Source organism: Bradysia coprophila, unplaced genomic scaffold, assembly GCF_014529535.1.
Source record: "Bradysia coprophila strain Holo2 unplaced genomic scaffold, BU_Bcop_v1 contig_138, whole genome shotgun sequence".
Lineage (NCBI taxonomy): Eukaryota > Metazoa > Arthropoda > Insecta > Diptera > Sciaridae > Bradysia > Bradysia coprophila.
Genome location: NW_023503409.1, coordinates 10,148,509 through 10,175,228, shown reverse-complemented (window position 1 = coordinate 10,175,228; position 26,720 = coordinate 10,148,509). Strand labels below are relative to the sequence as shown.

Here is a 26,720-nt window from a genome sequence, read left to right as displayed (position 1 = left end):
ATCTTCTAACAAACTGCGATCCTCCACGTTCAGGATCGCTATTTGCATGACTCAAAGAAAGGAGTGTTTTCGCAAGTTGAGTCAGGTTCATACAGAAGTTCAAATTCATTGCCGCATAATTTTGCTGTTTTTATCGTTTTTAGTTTTTCAGTATGTTTTATTCGAGAGTGTGAGCTCATTTTAGGAATTTTAGGAGTTTTAGAAGATTTTAGGAGATTTTAGGAGGATTTGGTCCATTTTATGAATTTTATGAATTTTAGGAGGAGTGGGAACTCTGTATATTCCACCTTTCCGAAGAATTTTACACATACCCGGAGTATTGTGTGAATTTTCTTTTTCTGGGTGTATGTCAAGCAGATGGGCCCAAAATCCTTTTGAACACTTCATTCAACCATAACAGTGTTCCTTGCATTAACACTCGTACATACGGTAGACGTTTATTCTCTCAAACTCCGTGACTCCGTCCGTAAAAGGTTAATATGTCCAAAATATAAAATTTTATTTTTCGTTTTTTTTTCAATTTTTTTTAATACTTTGAAACGGTTACTATTTGAGACTATTTGACACTAACATTATTTGTTTATTAATAAATAATTATTCACATTTAGTAATTGGATAACTTTTACAGAACATACACAACAAAATTAAAAATAATTTTCTTTTTCCAAACTTATACTAACAATAATTAATGGAAATCAATCACATAACATTTTCTTTAATATGAGTTTTGGTTGTTGGATGTTTGTTTTGTTTGTTTCGGTTTTATTGTTTATATTTTCTTACATCAGTCTTGAGCCGTTTAATTATCAACTTTCATGTACGTTTTTTGAGCTTGACTTTCCACGATTATCGAAGCAACACGCAACATGTAAGATGCACGATTAGAATAATCATTTCGGTTCGAATGGAGGCTATGCTACCGCTGCCGCTGTAGAACCATTTCGTTCGTCGTCTGAAAAGGACAATTTATTTCGAATAAAAATGTGTTCCCCCAGGCTAAACTATCTTAAATTGGCAAAATGGTCTTGCCGATCATCTGTTTGAACCAAAAAAAAATTCTTACTTCTCTTTGCGGGCTCATTCCAGTGCTGAACATTCGTTTTGCTGAATATCACAAACAAAAGATTGCCAACAAAGTACACCCCAGCCGATATGAAGAATACTATTCGCCATTGATCAGAATTACTCTGTAAAACAAATGCGCTAGAATTTCGTTCGAATTTTAACGAAATTTTGTCGTTTACTCACTTCCTCTTTTACTATTACACCCACAACTAATGGCGCTATGATCGACATAATATTGGCACAACAGTTGGTTATTCCCATTAAAGTACCGGCATAGTTTGGCGCTAAGTCAATGTGGTTACACTGTTCCGAGGGGACTTGTTAGTAAATTCATTTAAAATTTTAGATTTTTCTTACTTGAAAACCAAGATATGTGGCAGCGTTTATACCAACAGCTAGGGTAAGTAGACCGATTGCCAAATTCTTCTGTTCACTTGTTACATATCCAAGTGCAACCAATGCAATCATTGGTATCCAATGACCTGAAAGTGATGAGAGGTCAAAATTTAGTTTCCCGCTTCTACTAACTTTTTCTTCGGAGCTTTCAGAGCTATCAACAGCACTGACATCTTCGAAAGATTTACCTATTGAATTGAAAAGTTTTCTGCTGTATTGTAGCGGCACCCAGTTCGTTTTAACCAAAACACTGGACAGATAACTGAAGAAGTAGCTCATCATCATCATGGCAAAATAAGGAAGTGCGGAGAGGAGTGCATTCTGAAAAACCATTTTTTTATTGTCAAATAACGAAATTCGCTCCAATCGCAATGTCTTACCGATTTGATGTCTAATCCCAGAACACTGGCCATATATGCTGGTATCTTTGTCAGCAATGTCCAGAATCCCCAATTGTGCGCCGAATGAACAATTATTAATGAAATGAATGGCAGTGAGGTAAACATAGCCAACCAGGGCGTTGGTGGTCTTTTCTTTGTTTCATCAGTTGTTGATGCAGTTTCAACAGCTGACTCTATAAAGGCTCGCTCTTCTGCTGAAATATTTCTGTATTCGGACGGCGAATTACTTCCGAATATGAACCAAAATATCGCCCAAACTCCACCAGCCACACCAGAAAAATAAAATATGGAAGGCCAGCCCATAGCAGACGAAGCAAGAATTCCGCTTATCGACAACATGACAACCGTACCGAATTGTGAACCGGAGTAACAATATGTTCCAAGAGTAGCTCTCTCGGATGCAGGTGCCCATTTGGAAAGTAGTGAATGTGTTGAGGGAAACAGGACACCCTGACATAGTCCTTCTAGAACTCTCAGTGCACACAAAGCCTTCAGAGACGAAAAGTACATAAAAAAAGTTTAAATTCGATAAATTTGATCGGCTTACCATCCATCCACCGTAAGATGCACATAACGGTGTCAGAGTGGTTAATAGAGAACATATAGACATAGCCACCAAAAGTAGATACTTCGCACCACACCGTTCAGCCAACTGACCAGCTGGAATTTGTGTAATGATGTAACCCCAAAAGAAACTGCTTAAAACTAGAGATTTTGATGACTCGTCCCAATCAAATTCCTAGCAATTACAGTTTGCGATATAATCAGAAACGTTAAAATACGAAAGCACTAAATCAATTCAAACCTACCTCGAAATCTGGGTTCGCCGATTGACGGTCCAGCATAGCCACAATGGCAACGGAAAGATTTACTCTCATTCCATACGCAATTGTCAGGCATAAAAACAGCAAAAACACTTGACAATGTCTGACTCCAAAGAAACCAGCTGTAAAACATTGATAAGAAAAGAAATTAATATTTCAAACTGACAAAATGTTAATTATTATCATTTTATCATCATCGCAAGCCTAATTTACAGGTCAACGTACATTCCGACCCGATTTTTTGATAGTCTCTGCGTCGTCTAGCATTTCGTAAACAGAACATTTACGCATCGGTGGTACAATGAAAACAATTTAATCAAAGTTCAGATTATAATCTTTACGTGGAACACGATAAATGTTCTAAACACTCATCGCATCGTTTGATGACTGTTGACTGACTGTGCAAGTCGTAGTGTGTAAGCATACAGTCGAACAAAGATTAATTTAAGAAATTAACGAAAACTGGATCGAAGACCCGTGCATTCGTTCTTATTGGTGGCAACAATTTTGCAGACGGCTATGTCATCTGTTGACAACAAAACAGTAACCACAAAAGTAATTTATAAATACCACTGGCTTTGGGTCAAACAATTGAAGTAAAAGATTTTGTGCTAATCTTTTTGATGTTAAAGACACTTAAAAACAGAATAGAGGAAAGATTCGATACTGATACTGGTGAGTGCCGTCTTCGAAAGGTTAACTAATGCCAGTTGTTGTATGAGTCACAAGAAAACTCTCAACAATAAGCCCCTAACACCTAATTCATTCGTACGATGTTACATCACATACAATCTTACATAAATGTTGTCGCGGTGTATATGTTAGAAAGACCTAATATATTTAAACAAAGAGAATGTTTTTTGTGTGTTGCGGTATATGAGATTGGTTTCTTAGATGCCCTTTTGTTGATTGAATAATGGAAATGCTGGTCAAAAGCATTTGACTTTTAAAGTCGAAATTGTATACCCTATAATCAGTACATTGTAACGTTACGTAGTAGATCGCATTGTACGTACGTATCGACAACAATGTCAAGAATAATCCACGGGCTGTGGCTATGATTCTCTTGACAACAATATTGATTGAAGTGACAAAATTAATTATCGATTTTAAAAAGTTAAATTAAAAAGTTGCTTCTTGCCAATACACAAAAGGTAGAACCGAGATAAATTTACAAACCGATTTCCAGGGATTCCACGCACTCACTTTTCTCACTTTTTCCAACTATTTTCAAGATCTGAAAAAGTGAGGAACTATTTGCTCTATTTCTCACTTTTTTCAACTATTTTCAGACCCTTTACTCACTTTTTTTTAAATCAATTAAAATAGATTAGAAAATGTTAGAATTGTAAAGTTTCGCCTGCGGCGCTGGAAAATTTCCTTTCTTTACTTCCATAAAAATTCTATTACCTTGCAAAAGGCATTATACCAGAGTAAACTCTAGAGCACATAAAAACGTCGTGCCGTCGCTCCGCATCTACTTCTTATGTTTTTGCACTTTTCTGAGATGAATCTACGTATCTCCGCTGCGTATTTGCATTTATGCATCAATAGCTATATTTTTTAACCTTTGCATCTGATATTACGAGTTCACACACAAAAAAAAGATTTTATAAAAATCATAAGCTCTAAAAATTGTTAGTATATTGCAATTCCTTTTGGAATCCTTATGAATAAGGATGGAAATCGTCAATTGAAAGAGTTAACTGATAGTGCACCTTCTTTTCGATTTTTGTTTAGAAGGATTGCGCAAATGATTGAATTAACGTATAAGGTGGAAGGTTTACGTTATAACCAAGACGCTTTCAAGTTATAAGTCAGGCTCTTATAAGTAAATTTTCAAAACATCCAAAAACTTCAACCTCATCATTTTTGAAATTTTATAAACAAATTTAAAATTTGCTACTGACCTATAAGTGTCTAAAATAAAACAAATAACTTCCACCTGAGTCACTTGCGTAATATTTCTATTTCACTTGAAGAACCTTAGGGTTCACTATATTGTAGTCAGTATTTTGTGGATGGATGTTAAATTGACATAAAAATTACAGGAACAAAACTACCCTTGAAGTATGATCCTAAAAAAGTTCCTAACATTCATCCTGCATTAAATTTTCTTAGCGAAAATTCCGTCGGCCTAACCTCTCGTGTTGTACATAATTCTTCTACCAATTTCAGATTGGAATTTTTACCTTCTACGTATTTTTGAGCCAGTTGCTGTTAGGACTGTCACAAAACTGCAAGGAGAATAAAGCATTTTCTATCTACTGATTTCTCTTTAATGTTTTGCCACTTTCTGCAAGCAAAGTCTTGAAGTAATGAACGAAGTAACGCTTCAGGTTTTTGTAAATGCTGATTCGTCGGCATTCGATTCGGACGTATTCCTGTCTTCCAGAGAAATGATAAGTTGGTACGCCTGTGGCGAGATAGAATGCGCATGAGGATGAGAGCTGGGCGCTATGGGAGAGACAGGCCTTAAAATTGTATGAAATTCTCTCCCATACAATTCAGCTGTCATCCTCATGCGCATTCCATCTCGCCACTGGCGTACCAACTTATCATTTCTCTGCTGTCTCATGTCTATGAAATTCATTGGTTGCAGTATATTCCAAGGCTGTATACTTTGAGGAGGTCACGCAGATACAGATACGCGGGTTACACACCACACTTGATGATAAAATGGCCGATTTCATTCAAAAATTCACCTACTCTGATGATTCTCGTCGTCTTGATGATGTGGTGAATTTTTTGTATATGTAAAGTCATCAGAAGTGGTGTGTTCCCGCGTATCTAATAAAATGGCGGTCTGCGTGACCTCCCCAAAGTATACAGCCTTGGTATATTCTTCATTTAATTTTTTTTTGCTATATCGCTAAAAACCATCCGGTTTGGTGAAATTAAAGTTATCTACGATTCTAATGACCTAACTTCATGCAGGGGAAACATAGGCGTGGTAAAACCCTTGACTTCACGTAGAATAGGGTACAAAAGTTCCTAAAAACTCACTTTTTTACCAACTTTTTCATCAGAAAATCAACTATTTCTAGCAACTATTTTCGTTATTTTTACTCACTTTTCCACTTTTTTACTTTGAATTTTTGGTGGAATCCCTGGATTTCAACAATACGCGTGTGTATAACGTGTACCGAGGCGAAGGACGTATACACCAAGCATGTGACAAGATTTTTCGAAGCATATTTTTGTTACTGTAATAGATGAAACTGTGTTGATCAATGATTTGCATCGATGCAAACGTGAGAGAAAATTCACTACTTACAACTTACGTTCCTATAGTTTTTCCCTCCTCAATCAATGAATTAAACCACAGTCTTATCTTCGTAAACTCTGCAGTCCATAATTGCATGAATGAATGTGCTATCACATAAAATTGTATAAATTTCGTCTAGATAAGCTAAAGGATTTCTCAAGCTGATAGCACGACCTTCCACCTCGAAGCGAGATACCCATATAACGTGCTGAACATATCTAGAAATATTTTTAGCTATTATTCTAACTTCTTTCAGTTCTAAAATGACTCGACGTCCAATTGAAATTTCGACGAAACAAATTGAATTGTTTTTTGTGAAAATTGTCAATTAATAGTGGTACACACTACCTCCACGGTCATTGTTAATCGTTGTTATCACACTGATAACATCTTTAATTGTACAACCTATATGCACCTTATCGCAGTTACAAGCAAGTGCAGTTACTTCTAATCTTCTAGAAAATTCATTCAAAACTTTCATTTTGTGAAATTGCAATTTAATTGCGGTTCGACCTATAAATAATTACAGTCGATTAGTTAGTGGTGTCACTCACAGTTCGTTTCGACGAAATTTATTTAATTAAAATTCGACACTTTTCAGATAATGAAAATGATTGGGTTGCATGTAGGGCTAGACGGGCTAGACAAGCAGTCAAGCTTATTAAAAATCGTTATTATCGGTAAGGGTAACTATACTGCCGTATTACGGCCAATACACCGTGTCGCATTTGGATCTTCACTTTTTAAGGGCTTTAGAGAGCTTTCAACTTTTTAGCCATTACACTAAAAAAATCAAATTTTCAAATGGAACCCAAAAGAGGCACAAAGCTTTTGAAATCATTCTAAAGCACACGTGACATTGACTATCTCCAAAGTATTGCGTGGCAATACTTTTCTGCAGGGTTGAGTGGTTCAAAAATTGCATTTATTTAGATTTCTGTAAACATGAAGTCTACCACACAGACTTCAAGAATGGGCTTAGGTTTGTTTAGGCTTAGAGATAAAAATAAAAAATTTTAATCCATCGTTGCATATCTAATGTATATTCTTAACGGGTCACAGCTATTACAATATCAAAAGCGTTCAATAGGGGGCACGTCTAAAGTTTCCAGTTGCTTCCACGATGATAGGCATGACAAATCCAGAGTACAAATTTTTGTGTCGCAATTAAACTTGAAGTGCTTCAAATTCGGAAACATTTTGACAAAAATGTTCATCAGCGCTGGAGTCCTGTCAATTTCGCCTTGATAATAAGTGAGTCGATTCACCTTCGGGCACACAATACCGTCGAGAAAGTCACAAGACTTTATATCAAAACCGTGCTTCTCGATAGTTGAAATGAAAATCTTGTTCAGATCTTTGTTGTTAGTAAAGATGAATTTGAGTATGTCGTTGAACCACATAAGCTCATCGTATTGGACATTCCATCGGTTTTTTAGCGCCAGCTCAATGGTTTTGATTTTATGTTGATTTTTGAAGAACGCTGTTGCGTTGTGCTGATCTTTCCAGTAAACTGAATTCATCGCTAAGGTGTCCAACTGAAATGGTGCTGATGCAAGTAAGTTGGTCTTAAAAATGAAATTGTTTCGGAATTTGCGCAGACGTAGTTGCTTCAATTGCTTTTGTTTCATCAGAAAATTTTCGAAATGGATGGTATCAATGATGTCGAACCCGAGGTCGTTAACGGTCACACTTTTTAAATTACAAATATTTTGGAAGAAGTAGAAACAGAAGAAGTCGCTCTTAATCATTGCGAGCTCCTCCAATTTCGCAAATGAAAACATCATAGTTTCCAGCAGGACCCTATCACTTTCATCCATGAAATTGTAATTGAAATTAGAATGATCGCTCATCAAAATCCTCTCGATGTACAAACTTCTTAGGTTCACAAAAGACTGTAACAGTTCGATGATTGAGTTCGTTTTCATGTAAATGTTTTTCAACTTCAGATCGGTAACATTTTCACCGAATATATCTCTAATTGTCTGCAAGTTCGTCCCTTCTAACTGCGGATTAGTGCGATGGAAAGCAGTTTCATCGCAGCCGAGAAACAGATTTCTGTAGATGCGCTCTGAATCCTGAAGGACCTGCAATTGTGACGGAACATCGTCGTTGACATTCACTTTTAGTCGTATCCGTTCACTCAATTTTCTCGAATTGACAAAAATGTTGGAAAATAGTCGACAGGTTTCAGTTATTCTTAGCAGACTTTGAGCATCCAGATAAGTGAAAATTTCAATCCAGACACTTTGCGGAATAGTGGAGCAATCAACTAACGACATAATTCGCGTAATCGTGAGTATTTCAGTTGAGCAAAAGTTTCACTTTCTTCGCGTCTGGTGATCAAACTGATAGTAACGATCGGTGAACACTAAATTGATTACTGCTGAAACTGTGATAAGGTTCGCTTGTAAATGACATCAGTTTAAAGTTATCTGTAAATCATTTCTAACCAGTCACCAGTAGTAAATGCTGCAACGCTACAGTTACATAAAACAGTTTTCTTTTAACCTACTTAAAGATCCTTCAATCGAGTTTCCATTCTTTAGGCACAGTATCCTATAAATGCTTCCAATTTGCAGTGTTTGGTGTTGGTGGACAAAAGCGATCGGTTCATATTGGACTAAGATTTGGAGTTAAATTTAATTAATTTGTTCTGGTATGCTCTGGTATAATTCACCTAATGTGTAAACTCATTCAAAATCACCAAGACATTTTCATCATACCCCAGAAACCCATATTTATTTACCTAAATCTCAAAATCAACGTATGAAAAGTGATTGCAATAAATCATCTTGATCTTGTTACACATTTGTTTGAATTGAGTTTCTGCTGTAGTTCATGTATGCAGCAATAAAGTAACACTCATTGTGTTACACTGATGTAAACAAGATAACTACAATTTGCTTCATTGCACAACAATTTACATTGCACTGACGAGCGACGACACATAATATTGAACTAGAAATAAGAACTAGAATTAGTCAGGCAATGACGATCAAGGTATGCACTTTTTCGCATTTGTGGTTTAGACAAGGGAATTTTGTTTTCGTCTGATAAAAGCACCATTGGATGTGTTGAACGCAGATAATTTATGACGAAAGACATATTAAGTAGTTCAGGTTCTATACAGCATTATAAATATTTATAAAAAATATTTTCTGAACGACACATACACATACCTAGATAGACTCTGTTGCAATGTTGCATAAGCAGTAGGTACTGACAGTTTTTAGTGACAAATAGTCACAGATTATATTGTGGATCGTTATTTAAGCCTTGCATCCTTTTTGTACACTTGGCTTTGTTCAACTCTATATGTATGATGATGGCAACGCACTGCAAGCATGAGTGAAGATGGTAGTGACAGCTGCCAAATCGAGTAGTATTTTGTAAGAAAATTTCGCCTTCATTTTTGTTACAGTGCTAACGTGTGCTAGATAAACTGTCAAATTGTCCAATAAACTGTCGACTCATGCTTAAAGAGCATTGATGATGACAATATTTTTTTTTTTAAATCGAACATGTGGGTACTAAGGGTTTCCTCAAACCTGTTTCGTAGCACTTTTGATGCGTCGAGAAAGTCCTTAGCCTTCCGAATTTCTGTTTAGTTTTGATTTTTTTAGACACAGACGATAAAGCGATTCGTTTCTTTTCTGTTTCTTCAAAATCACAAATATTATTCGCATAAAATGTACTTCTTTCAAAGTACTAGATTTTATCAATACCCTCTCTAGCAACCTAACTACATTTATTAAAATTTTAAAAATGCAACGTAGCCTTCACATTTTACATGTAACAATCAAAGGAATAAGGGGGTATTTTGACAGCGTCAAAATGAAGTTTATTTGCAATAGTGGTTATTCACGCCGTAAGTGTGCCTAAAATTTGAATTTTAAGTGAACGATTCGATGAAAAAGTGAACCGAAAAGTACATTTCAACGCTTCCTTGTATGAAAATGACGCTACGTTAGAAAGACCTCCGCACTTTCCATTTTGAAGTTCGACCGCACTTACGGCGTGAATTAATTCAGTCAATTCCGTCAACAAAAACCTTAATGCTCAAAACAAACGTGACATTGAAAACGTGTTTTGGTCCTAGTTTTCATTGACAGATGCAGCAGTCGCGATTTTGAATAGAAAAAGTTCTAACTTCATTTGACAGTTTCGAAAATTTTGTCATGAAAAATAGGACCAAAACACGTTTTCAATACTTCGTTTGTTTTGAGCATAAAATCTAAATCCTTTAACAATTACATATATGCCAAATCAGTTACGTTTACTTCAAAATCTAAGAATAACAAGTATGTGGCTGAACTTGTAAAATTTGTTAAACATGATGAACGTTTTAGACGAGTTTCTGATTTCTCCCATATGATGGCTATTTTACGAAAAATCTTTCTATTTTATGAGCTGTCGACATTTTCGATATGTAAATTCCATCTTCATCTTTAATATTAAGTTCCTCTCCATAGGAGCCCAGACGAAAGGTCCTAGACACCTGAATCCGACTACTGAGGAAAATTTAGGAAGAAGGCGCGAAAATGTATTTTCATTTTCATGCGTTATTTGAATCGTGTTTTTTTTTGTCCGTTTGCGTCGTTGATAGGTCTTTATAAACAGGAAAATATTTTTGTAACAGGTGGAAGTTCTTGTGAAAATTCACGTGTTATTTTCTCGATAAAATAATAGACAAATTTTGAGATGATATTAATTCCGAGGTACACAAAACGTACATGGTCGTGTGCGGTATCATTTGAAAGGTAATTGTATGCGCTTTTGGGCCAAATAGGGTTTTATGTGGTTTGGATGCATATGCGATGAAATAGAAGTTGAAATGTTTAAGTGCTCATATTTCATCGCATATGCATCCAAACCCCATAAGTCCCTATTTAGCCTAAAAGCACATACAATTACCGTTCAAATGATACCCCACACGACCATGTACGTTTTGTGTACCTCGAGAAATTTCTGTAAGAACAGTGTAAGTCTTCGGTTGAAAACTTCAACTGCACATATTTCAGTGTGGATTAATTTTAAAACCAATGAGTCTCTATTCAACTCAATAGCTCGTGTAACTGGAGAAATTTTTGTAAGAAAATTGCAATTTTTCGGTTTTTGCTCACCTTTCACACAAGCTTCGAAGAATTTTTTTGAAAGTGGTTTTGGCTTCTAGGGTCGAAGTCCTTTCTAGGTATATATAAAAAATTCCAATAGAAAATGCGTCCGATTTCGGTAGGCTGTTTTTCAAAAGAATCCCTCATTTACACATTCTTAAAGAAGTTAACTGAACAAACAGTTTGTTAAACAATTACTGTTCGTTGGACATTATGAATATTGATGATATTGATATAGACAACAAAATTGATCGCAATACACTTGATATTGAACAAGATTAAAAAGTGACGTTTCGGTGTAAAATGCGTCTCGAGTTTTATTCGAAGATAATGGACATTGGACATAGCTTAATATTTGTCAATAATTTCACATAATCTCATCGAATTAATGAAATTTTTGTTTGAATTTGAGCTTTAATTTTGTGTGAATTTAACATCAAAAACTATGGGGTTTCAAGCACATTGTGCAATTTTATAATGTCCGGTTAATGAATCAATATAATTACCATCATCTCTCCTGTTTTGAACCATTTCTTCTGTAAATTTCCACAGCCTCACACAAATTAGTCTCACACCAATTTAAGATTTGCCTGTTTTGGTCACAGTGGAAAATAACAATGCAAAATTTCGATTATCAATTCACCACTAACATAATTTACATAATTATTGCTAGACCACAAATAGTTAAGTTCACGCGAACTCTAAATAATTCCAAGTATGAAATCTCTTAACTCCCGAACCGTAAAAACAACAGTTTGCAAAAGATTGCTCGTTCGAAAATTCTGTCCCCGTTTCTGAGCCTCGACTGTAACAAATTGATCAACATTGGGAGGCACGAACCATCTAAGATACATGTCTGAACTGCTATTAAGTATCATGTAAATGTGTATTAATCAGTATAACGACATTAAACAAATACGTTTTGTTGTTTGGTGATGTCATTAATAAATTATAATAAATAATTCTGATTTTATGGCTATTCGGATTAGCGATTTCTTTGATTTTCTGGTTTAAATCTTTCAACGACTTTCGGGAGAGTGTGACAATCTAAACTGATTACAATTTCAAGTTCCATTCGGTTAGTGGAATTTTTCTGTGTAAATGACATCAAATAACACGATGAAAATGTTTGATGGAAAAAAAGGTTCAATGATATGATTCATATGTGTGGTTGCTTTACTGTTCTCGTATTATTCCATTTGTACTTGTTTTTGAGAGATAATTATCTGAGAATTTATGATAAAATTAACATTTTACATATTAAAATGCGACTTGTGTTTCGTAAATTATATCGAAAGTAAACCATCAACTTGCACGGAAAGGTATACTACCTTTGGAGGTATAACAGCGTAGGTTTCCATATAATAAAATTCTATTTTCGGGAACTGTGCGTACGTTTTTAATTGACTTTGTTAATTGACATTGATTTCAAATGCTTGTTCAATGTTCATCGTTCCGATTTAATTTTAGCCGAATGGAATAATACTGAACAACAGTAACGGTCTAGCTCAAATTACTCTACTTTAACTACTGCCGATTTGATTGAGATGAGCTTCAGTCACGTAAAGCTCTGCTAAAAAAACATTACGGTGCCATTGTTTAAACCGCATAGCATACATTTAGGTGTATTTCATTTTGAGCGAGTGTTCTTTCAGCTTAATTATTTAAATACCTCAATGTTGAAGTTATCGCCCAACTGTATAGTAAATGATGTAAACTTAAAAAAAACTTTATGCACGAAAATCGAGAGTTACCATTGTTCAGAAACGGAAAATTCAAAAAGAATACATTTGCATACTTTCCAGTGGTGGACGTCAAAGAGTGTAAGATTTAAATTAACATTTTTCCGTATACGTTGAAATCAATAGAAGCTATTATGGTAGTGCCCGACCGTAAACAAAGTGGCGATGAGTATGATTGATTTCGATGACACCTAATATTTCTCTGCCGATCGCTGCACTTTGTTCGTCGGCACTAGAGGAACCAGACGCCAAGTGTCTTTATTTTAATTTTGGCATTTTTTTTACCGTCTTAAGGTAATTATATTTCTTACAAAATCTATACTTTGTCAGTAACATTTTCTGATTACAGTAAAAGTTGCGAAAATCGTTAAGTTAAAGAAGAAGTTAAAAAGTTGAAGTTAACACATTGAAGAAAAGTTGGGAGACATCCGAAGTAACTCCTTTCGATTGCTATTACGTTTTTGAAATTAAATTTCTATCTTAACTTTACAGCCACAAATGAAGCATCAGTTGCCAGCAAGGGCCACAAGGAAAAACTAATGCGGATCTCTTGATGTTTAAGTCTGGGCCGATGAGTATGAGGGATTTAAATGATGAGCATGAAGGAAACAATGGGTCGCCAGATCTGTGTTTTGAAGTTCAGATAAATCAAAAAAAAATTTGGAACGACTGTGCTCCCGTAGGCACTAAACCTGCACTATTAGTGCTTTGGGTTCTAAACTGCAAACATCTTTTGATGAAAAAGTTTGCTGGTAAGTTTCAATTACAATCTTTACCTTATCTATTTCCATTTGTTTTGTTCATAGATGGGTGTTTTATGTTAACTTTTAGAGTTTAATTTTCAGTTGATTTATTGCTCTGATGATGTTTTTAATAAATGTTTTTATTTGGTACAATTTAAAATAAATAAAGTGTTTAAAATTCGACTCGCCTCTGTTTAATTAATGTATATCAATACTGTGAAAGATTTTACCAGAAAACATTGATTGTTAACTTATTTTGTAAATTTTTGAATTTGTTCTGTTTTGAGTCTAGCTGTCTCAAATGTGTTGTAAAGATGAAACTGCACTAAATTTCGACTAAAGTTAACCAATTAAATTACTCATTCGTAACAATAGTCATTTATTGTAACTCGAAGTCCGAAAAGTATACATCAGTTAGACTGAACAATTATGGATCCAACGAAAGGCTTTATGTGAGAGATAGAGCAAAAAAATGGACAATATTCGCTTACTGTTACCCGAAGTCAAGTATACCGTTAAGACTTCACAATTGTCGAATGCGAGAGTTATATCAATAAAAACAAAAACAGATTCAGAACGGTTGACAAAAAGTGTAAGTATGTATGCATTTATAGTGATTGCTCATCAAAGTTTGTGTTGTGCTGATATACACATGGTCCTGGCAAGACATAGATGTACTGATGAGACGTGATACTCCGAAATCAGCATTTTTAGACCCGTACGAAGTACTGGGGTCTTATAGGTTTACGCATACGTTTGTAACACGTCGAATTGGACTCCCTGAGTAAGGGGAAACCTATTGTGGTTGTCTAGAGATGCCAAATCAGTGAAAAAAAAAATGTCCGTCTGTCCGTCTGTCCGTCTGCACGATAACTTGAGTAAAACGCATCCGATTTTGAAAATTCTTTTTTTTCCCGTTTGGTAATGTCAAAAGACAGGCTAAGTTCGAAGATGAGTGGTTTTGGATCGACCCTTCCCGAGCTGTGGCCCAATAAGTGCTTTACGGTTTTTCGAAGATATCTCCGGACATTCAAACGTTACACTTGTAACTGAAACGTCAAATAAAAGGTATTTACAATACCGATCGACAAAAAAAAGTTTATGGAAATCGGATGACCGACTCGTGAGTTAGACCCCTTGGTGTGAAACAGGCACAGGGCGGCAAGCAGTTTTTGCTTGTAGGTCGGACACATTTGAACATATTTCGTCTGTTTTAGCTTTATTAGATACGTATTGACCGTACCAATCAGGGAAAATTTGAAATTATGTTCTCCGGAGCGTGAGCTAGGTCTCTTGGAGTGAGCTCTTATCTGGCTACTCGGCCGTACAGTGAACGTGGAGTATTATGTCAATATCTCGAGTAAATTTTGACCGAATTTCATGAATTTTTTTTTGTTTGAAAGGTATTAACGAATGTAAAGCGTCGGTACTATTTCCGGTCTCCTAACAAAATGGCTGCCGGCGGCCATATTGGATTTTAGTAAAAGTGATATAAAGTGGGAAAAATGATGCTTAGAGTGTTTCTGTTAACATGGAAATAATTTGTTATGTGTGTGGGGTGTTTCAGGCATTCCATATATGGACATCTATATATATCTATATTCACCTATATTGAGCTATATACAGGCATATAGAGCTATATAATAGCATATTCATCTGTGAAATGTTTATTTATAGGAAAATATAGGTAAATATAGCGGTATATAGCTGTTTAAATAGGAATTTATGAAATTTGACTTCGTCCGGGGCTGTCTATATTTAGGGTTCCCATTCGTCCTCTTTTTAGAGGACATGTCCTCTTTTTTCGTCTCGTTCTTCTTTTTTACAAAAATTCTATGAACATCACTTTTTTGATGAAAACGTCCTCTTTGTCCTCTTTTTTCAGGTCTTCTTCTTTTTTAAGTAAAAATACCTAAAAAACGAAAAATTTACGTTGCGCGGCATTAACTAATGATCTTCTCTGTCAGAAAATCTCTGAAAAGTAATACAACAAATTCTTCACATCAAAAAACAAGGCATCAGAACAGTCGGAGCGTTTGCTGCGACTTAGCCCCGTACGACCTGTAATCCTATTTCGTCCGTAACCATAATGCGAACGTAGCCGTAATACCCCCGGACCCCTAATACGTCTACAACCCTCTAATGCGTCTGTTACCAAAATGCAAGTCAAGTTGGGCATTGTCAAATTTACTAAAACTGTTCATTTTTAAAATTGCGCATAGCGCAATTACGAAAGCCCGTACGAAGTACCTTTCAAATAAAACCAACAATTTACGACATTATTTTAGAAACCCAAAATTTTTTGCCAACTTTCTATTGGGTATTCAATTATCTCTCAAATGAAACAAAAACTAGCAAAATCGGATGAGATTTACTCGATTTATGTGCAAAAAAACACTTAGGGCCGAGTAGCGGCCTTAGACCAAGGGCCCAAATTTAAAACTTTTTTTCCACCATCCTATTCGGCATTCCATTATCTCTCAAATGAAACAAAAACTAGAAAAATCGGATGAGATTTACTCGATTTATATGCAAAAAACACTTAGGGCCGAGTAGCGGCCTTAGTCCAAGGGCCCAAATTTGAAACTTTTTTCGACACGTTCTTTTCGGTATTCAATTACCTTCCATAAAAAACTAAATCTTGCAAAATCGGATGAGATTTACTCGATTTATGTGCAAAAAACACTTAGGGCCGAGTAACGACCTTTGGGCCCTCCCAACAAGCCCGCGTTGCATCTTACCCAAAAAAAAATGTTCAGCAACTTTGTTCTACTCGTCAATACCTTTCATTTGATATATCACAGCAGCTATTGCGTGCGTATTTCGGTAGATATCGTCGAAAGACTGAAAAACACCTATAGGGCCCTAGCTCTGGAAGGGCCGACCCTACCATGTCCATTTTCGAACTTGACCTTACTTTTGTCGATACCAATCGGGGAAAAAAAGAATTTTGAAAAAAGGTTGTGATTTACTTAAGCTAGAGGGGTTACGGACAGACGGACAGACGGACATTTTTTTTATTGCGGATTCGTTATCTATGAACATAGACAAATGCTTTGCCCTTACCGTCTGCTTCCAATTCAACATGTTACAAACGGCATATTAATCTTATAAGCCCCCAGCACTTCGTACGGGGCTAAAAATTTCGCTCGCTCCGCTCGCATTCTTTACCTAATTCTTTCCTTACATTAAAACAAAAGTTAGTAATTTTACAAGAAAGAAAATAGTGTAGCGTTGTGTGAAATACGAAAGATCACGCAATGATAAGGTAAAACGAATTCTGTATTCAGGTAATATGGATGTTATCACTGAGAAGGAATCCAAAAGAATATCGGGACTATTTCAGTGCATATTGCGAAGAGCATTTTTGAATTTTTGTTTTCCGCATGAACTGTGGTGTATTACAGTATAGTTGCACAAAGTGAATGTACAGTCGTTGTAATTCCACGTCAGAAATTCACTTTTCGTCCTCTTTTTTGAATGTGAAGGCGTCCTCTTTTCGTCCTCTTTTTTGACGCCGAAATGTCCTCTTTTTCAAAATTGAAAAATGGGAACCCTATCTATATTGCCTCCGGCAATTTATTTGTATATGCTAACAAGGCAAAGAAAGATAATGTAAGTGATTTTAAAGGGCGAATAGCTTTTCAGTAGAGAATGAATTAAAAGAAATGAAGAGTTTCTCAGTAATGCTCAAAACAAACGAGGCATTGGAAACGTGTTTTGGTCCTAGTTTTCATTGACAAATGCAGCAATCGCAATTTTCGATAGAGAAATTTCTAAATTTATTTGACAGTTGCGACAATTTCGTCATGAAAACAAGGACCAAAACACGTTTTGAATGCCTCGTTTGTTTTCAGCATAAAGGCTTTTGATACGAATAGGTGTTTCGTACGGGTCGGAGTTAGCTATGTTTATTCTTGTATTTTCGTCATTAGAAATGTGAACTGTAAAACGTTTCATTTATTGAGGCCCTGAGTTAGATCCATGTGAATTATAAACTAAGTTTAGTGTTTTTTTATGTAAATAATTAGATGCTGTTGATGCGAAAATAAAATCGCGAAACGTCTCATAAAAACAAAAAAATTTATTTGTCGACTGGAAAATCGAGGAAAACCAAAACCCTCATTCATTGTTTCCACAATCAAGGAAAACACAACCTATCAAAGTATAATTGGATTTCGACTGTAGACACTTTAGAATGTGTAGAATAGACTAGAATGGAAAAAAAAATCAGAAAAAAAGTTGTCGAGAGATACCAAAAGATTTTGGTCGACCATCGAAAAAACACTGGTAAATTACTGAGCTACATCGTCTTTTCTTTCTTCTAAAAACAGAAACCATAAAAATAATGGGATTTTTTTGCTATTTTTTGTTGGAAGTTCCGGCCATTAAGGGCTACCGATTTCATATCTAATATACCTAAGCCAGAGTTTGGGAGCCCAGGGGCTGACAGGCTGACATACTAGGATTTCCTGTCAAACGAAAACCAAACTCCTCAATATAGAAGAAAATCTTCAAAACTCAGGCCTGCGGCCTCGTGTCATAACTACACATCTAGAGCCTATGACCCGATTACCAATATCCTGTTTGTCCATTCTGTTTAAAAAAAAATTAAAAATTTGCTTCAACCGTAACTAAAAAGAAACGCTTCTAGTGACGCACGTTATGACTCACTAACTAATTACTAAAGTGATCATTGAGCCGATCACAGTTACTTTCATTTGTTTTGGAGTCTCAAGGCTTAAACATTGACGCTGCTATAACATCGTTTGGTATACGAAATAATGTAAACAGTTTTCAAAAATGTTAGAAAGAGTTCAATTAACACATTGGCGTTCGTATCGATAATTAGTTGGGCCGGACTAAATGCTTAGAATTTTAATGGATGTGTCATTACATTATACCTTCCAATCATCGAACATGCAAAATGTGTTGACGTTGTTTGATCAATGCAAACACCAAAACCAATGTTTTCTTTACGTAAAAATGCCAACAATATTTTCGTAGATTTTTTATGCAAATTTGCCTAATTAATTGACTTTAATTTGCGAATAATGGATCCATCAACAATGAACGTAAAATATTTACTTTGCGAAATTGAATAACATATACACTCGGCAATGAAGATTGTCATGAAACAGAAATTGGAAAATCTTTTTTTTTTCTTTTTCAATATTTGTTCAACTCTAACTCAAACTGAAAATATGCTGTTGTTGTATACCTTTCGGCATAACAAAAAAAAGTTTCTAATGTGGTCGCGTATTTCTATTAGTCATTTATTCAAAGCTGTTACATGTAACCGTAGCATGTATATTGTAGTAGTGCAGTATAACATTACAATAATATTCCAACTATTTCTTATCAGAAATTCCTCGAATTCTAGCATGGCAAACATTTAATAAAAAAAGGTTTTCGTCGTGGTAATTAGACTACAAGTTGATGGGGTACATTAATTAAACTGTTAGTGCTGCCTTTAAGTCCCTAACGGAAGAATGTGTTTACCTCAGTGTGAAGATAAAATAATGAGCCTAAGTTCGAATTACTTTCGACTACAAACTTCTCACACGTAAGTTTTCAACAAGCAGGTACATGTAATCTGTTAATCCAGTAACACCGTAACACATCGTTGTTGTTATGACCTTGACGTTGCAAATTAGCAGAATACCAATTCGTAAAGGGTTAACGTAATGAGTTTACTTTCACACAAATTTTCAAAGAAAGACTTGGTTACTCGTAATGGTTGTTTAAAATTTCTAATTTTAGAAGTGTGCAGAGAGGGAAGCACAGTCTTTTAGTTACGTTCACATTTTTCGTCACATTAAACTGTTATGAACAAAAAAACTGCAGGTTTTGGCATGCTCCTTTTTAGTCGTGTCGTGAGGCAGGTAAGGTGGTTGATTAATTTATTTGGATTAATTTAATGGTTCATTTGTTATCGACTGTAACGACAAAAATATGAATCGACCTACGGCTAATTTGATCTTTTTAGAGTAAGAAAATGTTACAACAAATGAAGTACAAGAATTTGAGCACTATTCGATACTTCAACTACAGAAAGTAATAAATTTTATGATTGTAACGAGAGACGCTTCCCAGCTCTAAAACGTTTTTTCAATTTTGTGTTGAAATTAATTGAAGACGTAGAGAATTTGCAATTATTCTCAGCATTATAGAGAACAACTTACATTCTCCTAATATTTTACAGGTACAATTACAGGTAATCGCTCAAAATACTGATTAAGTTGACACGGTTGACAACACTAAGACAATCTTCTCGTTTCTAATTTATTCAATTCTTCTTAAAACATTCACAATAATTAAGATGCTTCATTAAGCCAGTAGAATCTGCTAAAATTGGGCACTTAATTCACTTTTGTTTCCGCTCTGACAACATAATGGTGAAATTATTAATTCAACTAAGTATCTAATTCAGAGGTATAGTTATATCGGTACGATTACAGTATGTTCCTCTTTGTCATAGCGTACAAAATGAAAATTATATTTAAGTGACCCACATGAAACGTACGATTTTTCGTTGTTTATGTCACACGACAAATTAAAATTTTTTGAATTTTTATTTTCACGGAAGCCAAAATTAATTTCATTTTGTTTACGGGGGCTGTAAAAGTTAGAGACAATATTAACGACTTCCGTGTATTGCAATTGGATTGATAAATAGCTTTATGATTTAACATCATTTGAGAAATGTAATCGACTTCGGCGACAAAAAGACGCAGGTCATACAAAAGTCTTTTGTTATTGCAACGAAGCGGGTGAATTAGTGAAGAACCAGATTTTGAACAACAGAAGTAAAAGATTTTTTTGTAAAGAAAGTGCTGCGACATAAGAAAAATAAAAAATTCTTAGATTACATACAACGAGTCCACGCTTTCACTAGAATTTAATAGACGAACATCAAATAATTTAAGTGTCTAGCTGCGTTTAATGTGCTCAGCATGAGTGGATTTATAAAACGAAAACCGCAATGCTGTTGAATTAGTTTCAATAAAATCCGTATAATTGCTGACAATTAAACAAGATTCTGTGCAAAAAGCTGAATCTAATTAACTAATTAGTGAGCGACTTGTTTGATTTGATATTTTCTTACTTTATTTTGAGACATTTTTGTTCAATCATGATCGCCCAATCCCATTTACTTCTTCGAATTAATATATAATTACTGAACGAATTGTGAAGAATTACATTTAATCAACTTCAACAAAAGTACGAATCAACTGTCTAGCAAATTTCCCTAGACTTTATTTGTGTGCCGTATCATTTTTTCAATAAATTAAGTGACGGTATAACCAATCGTTCTGTTACATAACGATAAGTTGTGAGTTTACCAACTGATTTTACCATTTTACCATGATTTTTTCAAATTGTGTAGCCTCTATCCGAAAGTTATCCGAGAGTTATTGGAAAAATTCTTCCCGACATTATCAAAGCTTGACACCACGATAAGTCATGTAATTTCCAGCTTATATTTCCATGACCTTTTATTTTAATGGTGTGCTTTTGCTCAAGGATGACCTGTATAACTACCAACATGTGACTCGAAGGATCTTTGTGTTTGTTTCGCTAGCATATCGTCATTTCAATATTAAGTTTGTAAATATCCACATCTTCTCTCCCGCTCTATCTAACAGCTTTCGTCTGTTCATGAGAAAGATGTATTGGACATGAAAGATATCGTGGGTAACATCACTATAGTGCGTATCTTCGTCATCTCAGGAACTACTGAACCATTTTTGATAAACTTTTTTCCATGAAAATGTAGGAAAAAGTAATGAATTTTGAGCCCGACATAAAATCAATCGACTGTGTGGCTCGGAATACTAGATAACGTGCGTTTCAAGGGATGTTTGCGTAAAATGAGATCAATTCTAGGCCCGATGGCCTATCTTTAGGAAGTTAATTCCCAAAAATTCCTAAATTCATGAATTCATGTATGGGAACTTTAACAATTTTTATGAATTATATGAAAATAACGTCCCAAGCAATAGACCCTGGTGTGCCCAGAGCTCACGTGATTTCGTAAACTTTTTCATTTGGTATGAAGATTGCGAAAACTTTACGAAGTTTCACATGATGAATATATAGAGTTTGTTACGAAATCGGGTGAGCTTTGGGTGCACATAAATTTTACAATAAAAGAACATTTCGTCAAGTGAATAATACCAATCATATAGTGCTGAATTCTGACAATTATTTGAGTGAAGAAGTATAAATACAAAATTGCAAATTTACATAGAAGTAAGCCCTACCCACCGGAACAATAAATTTTATTTAGACAAAAAAAAATTGGGTGTTTCTGGGTGCCTCAAAAAACCAAACATATTTATAGGTAACAAAAATCATGAAAAATCAAAACGAAATCGATTAAATGGTTTAATTCTTCATTACCTTTCAGTAAATTTCCGATTAAAGTCGAATCTTTATGGTCGTATCGTCTTTTAATTAAAAAAAAATTAATTCGACCGAATTATTATTGTTTTGATGATAATTTTGGAGTCGCATCCTTTTTCGAAAAACTACGACCATCGTTTGGTGTTAAAATGTGTTTGTTTTCAGTAAAAATTTAAGTGTTTGTGGTGATGTAACCTCAGTCCGAGAAAACTCAATATTTCACGAAAATTTACACATATTTTGAGTTTTCTCGGAGTTAGGTTACATCACCAGAAACATTTAAATTTTTGCTGAAAACTAAGACATTTTAACACCACTTTCGTACTTTTTCCAAAATTATCATCAAAATAAAAATAATTTTGCCACGAAATGTAGGCAACAATTTAGCCATGTGAAAATTCATCTGAATCTAACTCAAAATAAAATGGCCATTGACTATTCCACACTGTAATGCATGCTCAATTTTAAGGATGTGAAATGAACTTACACTTCGTATCTACAGAATAATCGAGAAACCATCGTTACATAGGTTTATGAAGAATTAAAAAAAAACTTGCATTAAGTTCACATAGCCTAACATTGGAAAATTTATTTCTGTTCTCTACAAAATGTACTGAAATTAAGAGTCAACAGTCAACTGAATCCTGCTACAACAATTATAGACGCTCGAACCAACCTTAAATAAGTGAAAAAGCTTTGACCAGCAATTACCTCACCGTTGAAAAGTACAAGCAAAATTGCAATTCAAATTTTGTAGAATTAGATTGACCTATTTTCATGCTAAAAACTAATCGTCCAAATCGTTTGTGTGATTACATTCGGAAAATGTTGAAATTCAATTCATTTTAACAAAATGCATTTTTCTTTCATTTATAATTACTTTCATTAATGACATTCGCCAACTAATCACACTTCTATCAATTATGTGCATGTGATAATGTAACCCATTTTCGTCAATAATAATAGACGAAAAAATTAAGCATTCCACCACTTCACTTGCAATTGTAATATTGGCAACAAATGAACAACTTTATTAAAGAAATAAAAGAAATAAACTTACGTGGCTTTTGAACCTTCTCTTCGGTGGATGCATTTGATTCGCTTAGAGTTGCCAAACTGGATCGCTTAGCATAATCGACCGAAACGGTCCATAGATTTTTCGATTTCATAATTGCAAACAATAATAAGAAATATTCTAACGAGGTAAAGTGCGATCAGCGAAACGCGGAAAAGAATTTATTTTAAATTTTTCTTTTTATTCTAAAAAATTAATTAGTTTCGCTTCTTTGTTGTTGATCTAAGACACACCACATATATAGAGAAACAAAAGAAAAATCACGGAAAAATTCCCATCGGATGTGATTATAAATTGAAAAACACAATAAATAAATTCGTTTTCGAAGAATTAACACTCAATTGGCTTGTGAATTTTTATGCTTAAAATAATGTGAAGAGTATATTGTTCCGATATTTAAAATAAATATAAAATTTACTATAACACTCGTTGGTCAAGCAGTGACGATCCGATAGTTCCAGATGATTATTGTATACTGTTCCGATTCCGATTTAAAATTGAAATTTCTTTGATCGACATACTGTTTACAAAAAATAAAATTGATAACTCAGGAATTAGTTGACTCGCTCACGGTGGTTTATGAATGATTTCGATTCGAAACATTTTACTATATAACCATTTCCAGCGATGAACGATACCAACCAGTCTAAGTAGTTTGCCATTGTGTGTTTTATCGGATATGACTTAACTTTAATAGTAAATATAAACAGAGAGAATGAATGAGCCGTACATATGTTGTGAGTATTATATATATGTACGTACGTACGTACGTACGTATATAAATTGGCTGGTTCAATATGCATAACGTATCTTCACTTAATAATGATTTTTATTGTCTTTTTCATTCGACAGACGAGTAATTTTGATTTTATGTTTCTCAAATGTGGACAATGTCCGACATTGTTGTGATTTGTGAATAATGATTCATGTCGATAGAAAAAATTGAAATTTCGATGAATTTTGTGCTAGAGTAAAATGGATGTAACATGTTTAGAGGTCATTTTAACACCTGTAACACCTTTAACACAAGACTTTCGTACACTAAATTGGACTAAAAATATTCAACGAAAATGGATTTTTTGTAATTGTCTACAAAAATCGCTCAATTTTTAGTTTTCATTGTAACAATCAAATTTTTGTAAGAGTCGGGGCCATTCTAATGAGTGCTGTTATAAAGTTATGCCTCCGACTAGTGCCAATACTTTTTTTTTGTGCAAATGATTCGACTTTGATCGCAGTTCGTAAGACTATTTGCTCATTGCCACAAGCTCCATGTGACCATGTGACAATAAACTAAAAGACGAAATTTTATGACTTCACGTGTCGGTAACGTTAATATATATATCAAGAGATAATTATTATGAGTAAGATCATATCCGATAGTGTTCCCATTGTTTGTGAAGACAAAAATGTAGAGCAATCACAGCCATACACTGTGCACACTAATTTCACCAAAATGCAACACTTAACTTGATGCACTTTATCTTATTTACCTTCACCTCATTTACGACACTGGAAATAATAATTGAAGAGTCATGCTCATTGTTAAAAGGAAAACATCGAAGCGTAATTCTCAATGAACGATTGCAGCACAATTCTTAGTAAAGAGAAAAATTGTATCGTGTACTGATAAGGTGAATTGAAACGTATCACCACTGTCACTCACTGTCTTCATTCGACTATGTCAACACATCCGACAATGTAAGTCTTGACTTTTCCCAAACGTATAGCCAATTTTTGCTTTTCAAATGTTTACATTGGTTTTGGCATTTGTTTCAACTTACGGAAAACAAAAGTCCGATTATGTCTAATTTCCTTTTTTAAATTAACTGCGACGAAGTCTATAAATTCAGTTTGTGTCTATTTATAAATCAATAAATCTAATTTATAGTTGGAGACATGCTGTGAGCACATGTCTAGGCTTAAACAAACCAACAAACAATTAGCAATAAATTGGAGAGTAATTTAAGGGGATCTTTATTGAAAAACACTTCAAACTTGAAAAACAAATCTTTTATTTTACGATAATTAGTACTCGAATGTACAACAACACTCGAATCAATTTTGAAAAAAGTGAAAATTCACACAAACTAAAGAGAGTCACAAAATAAAAAATTACGAAATCGTGAAACCGCATTTCTATTTTCGGAAGGCAGACCATACGCATTCAGAAGTTAAAACGAATTCGGCGACCTTTCCGATAGAACGTGAGCGACACTACGTTTGAAACGTGCTAAATGCACACGGATCAAACGAACGATTATATTGTCTTCGAAAAAAGAATCTCGTGCAAAGTAAATTTGTAAAGTTATAGTATTGATTACATTGGATGCATCGGAAGTGATTCATTACATGGTGGAAAAATGTTTGTGGTATCTGGTATCGGATCTGAACTGGCAAATGTGTTTTTGAGTAACCAAGCTTTGTAAAAACTTTAATTTCGACAAATGATGCTCAAAAGCACATTTCCGTTCATAAATTTCCGTGTAATGAATTACTTCCGCTGCATCTATTGTAGTTTACTTTATTCGTTCTTCACATGTAAAAGTAAAAATATGCTCATGCCATCTGTCCGAATAGGAGATCAAGCTGGTATTTGCTCAAACAACTAAATCAATGCCTATTTCAAAAAGTTCTAATTCTTGAATTCCTTTAGAAATTTTTAGGAAATAAAACCTAAAAAATAGGGACAGCTGTAGCTAGCGTCTAGATTGTATCATGCATCAAACCAATGGTCAGCTGATGGCAATCTTGAAGTAACTATAGTATTTTACATGCGTTGAAAATCGTACTTTTCATGTTTCAATCACGCCCTCAGAATGTAAACTCCATAAATAAAAAGCTGAAAAGTACCATTTTCGTGTGTTTATTGACCTCGGCTAGGCCTCGGATCGACAAAATTCACACGAAAACTCTTCTTTTCAACTTTTTATCCCTTGTTATGTAATAGTATTTTTCATGCTTCGGGGCCGAAAATGAGGGCAATTTTTCGAATTTTCTCGGGTTTCCGGCCCTCTGCATGAAAACTTACATGTGCACCTGTTTTGGACGGTTGATTTAAGGCACTTTCGCTTGTAAGCCTCACTTCGTTCGGCCTACAATCCGCGAAATCGCCTAAAATCAATCGTCCAAAACAGGTACACAAATAACCATTGTTGATCCGATGCGAAGCCTAGGTCAATAAACACACGAAAACGAGACTGTTCACTTTTATCTTAAATCATGTAATGGATTTTTCTGTATACGTGAGAGTGTATTGGTGAGCTATGATATGAATCGGTCGGTAGGGAAAGTAAACGGTCGAGAAGGAAAGTAACGGTTGGGAAGGAAAGCACCAACACACTCTCACTATTACAGAAAAATATCTTTCAAAATACCCCAATACACACTCGATGTGTGTTTTCGCTTGGGCTTCGCCCGCGCGTGCACACACATCTTGTGTGTATTGGGGTATGTTGAAATATACTATTTGTACGACATGACAGTGGTGATATACTTGCCGTGTCCAAGAGCTTATTAAGAAGCCCGGCGACTCGTTTAAGCACTTTGCCTCCGACAAAAATCTTCAGCCACATAAACAAACATCATTGCTTCCTATAGTGACAATTTTTGCTGCATATCACATAGAACAATTTGATAAAAATCATTCGTGAACAATTGCATTCATCAGAAACAATGAG

At 34.8% G+C, this 26,720-nt stretch overlaps 2 protein-coding genes across 4 annotated transcripts in view; one reads left to right on the top strand and one right to left on the bottom strand.

The window, feature by feature from the left end:
- LOC119074105 overlaps positions 1 to 26,720 on the top strand; it is a 220,534-nt gene that overhangs the window by 130,784 nt on the left and 63,030 nt on the right. The window lies entirely within an intron of this gene.
- Positions 685 to 23,698, bottom strand: LOC119074087 (putative inorganic phosphate cotransporter). Of its 3 annotated transcripts, none has more exons than XM_037180044.1 (9): positions 23,026 to 23,698; positions 2,672 to 2,808; positions 2,410 to 2,601; positions 1,842 to 2,351; positions 1,650 to 1,782; positions 1,423 to 1,547; positions 1,249 to 1,368; positions 1,064 to 1,187; positions 685 to 952 (listed from the first exon to the last, which is right to left on the bottom strand). In XM_037180044.1, exons 1-9 carry the CDS (start codon positions 23,132 to 23,134, stop codon positions 912 to 914), a joined length of 1,491 nt encoding a protein of 496 aa, XP_037035939.1. In that variant the 5' UTR covers positions 23,135 to 23,698; the 3' UTR covers positions 685 to 911. The 3 variants fall into 3 exon arrangements, with proteins under 3 accessions (XP_037035939.1, XP_037035941.1, XP_037035940.1); XM_037180046.1 differs by lacking the exon at positions 23,026 to 23,698 and adding an exon at positions 11,578 to 11,929; XM_037180045.1 differs by lacking the exon at positions 23,026 to 23,698 and adding an exon at positions 2,912 to 3,097.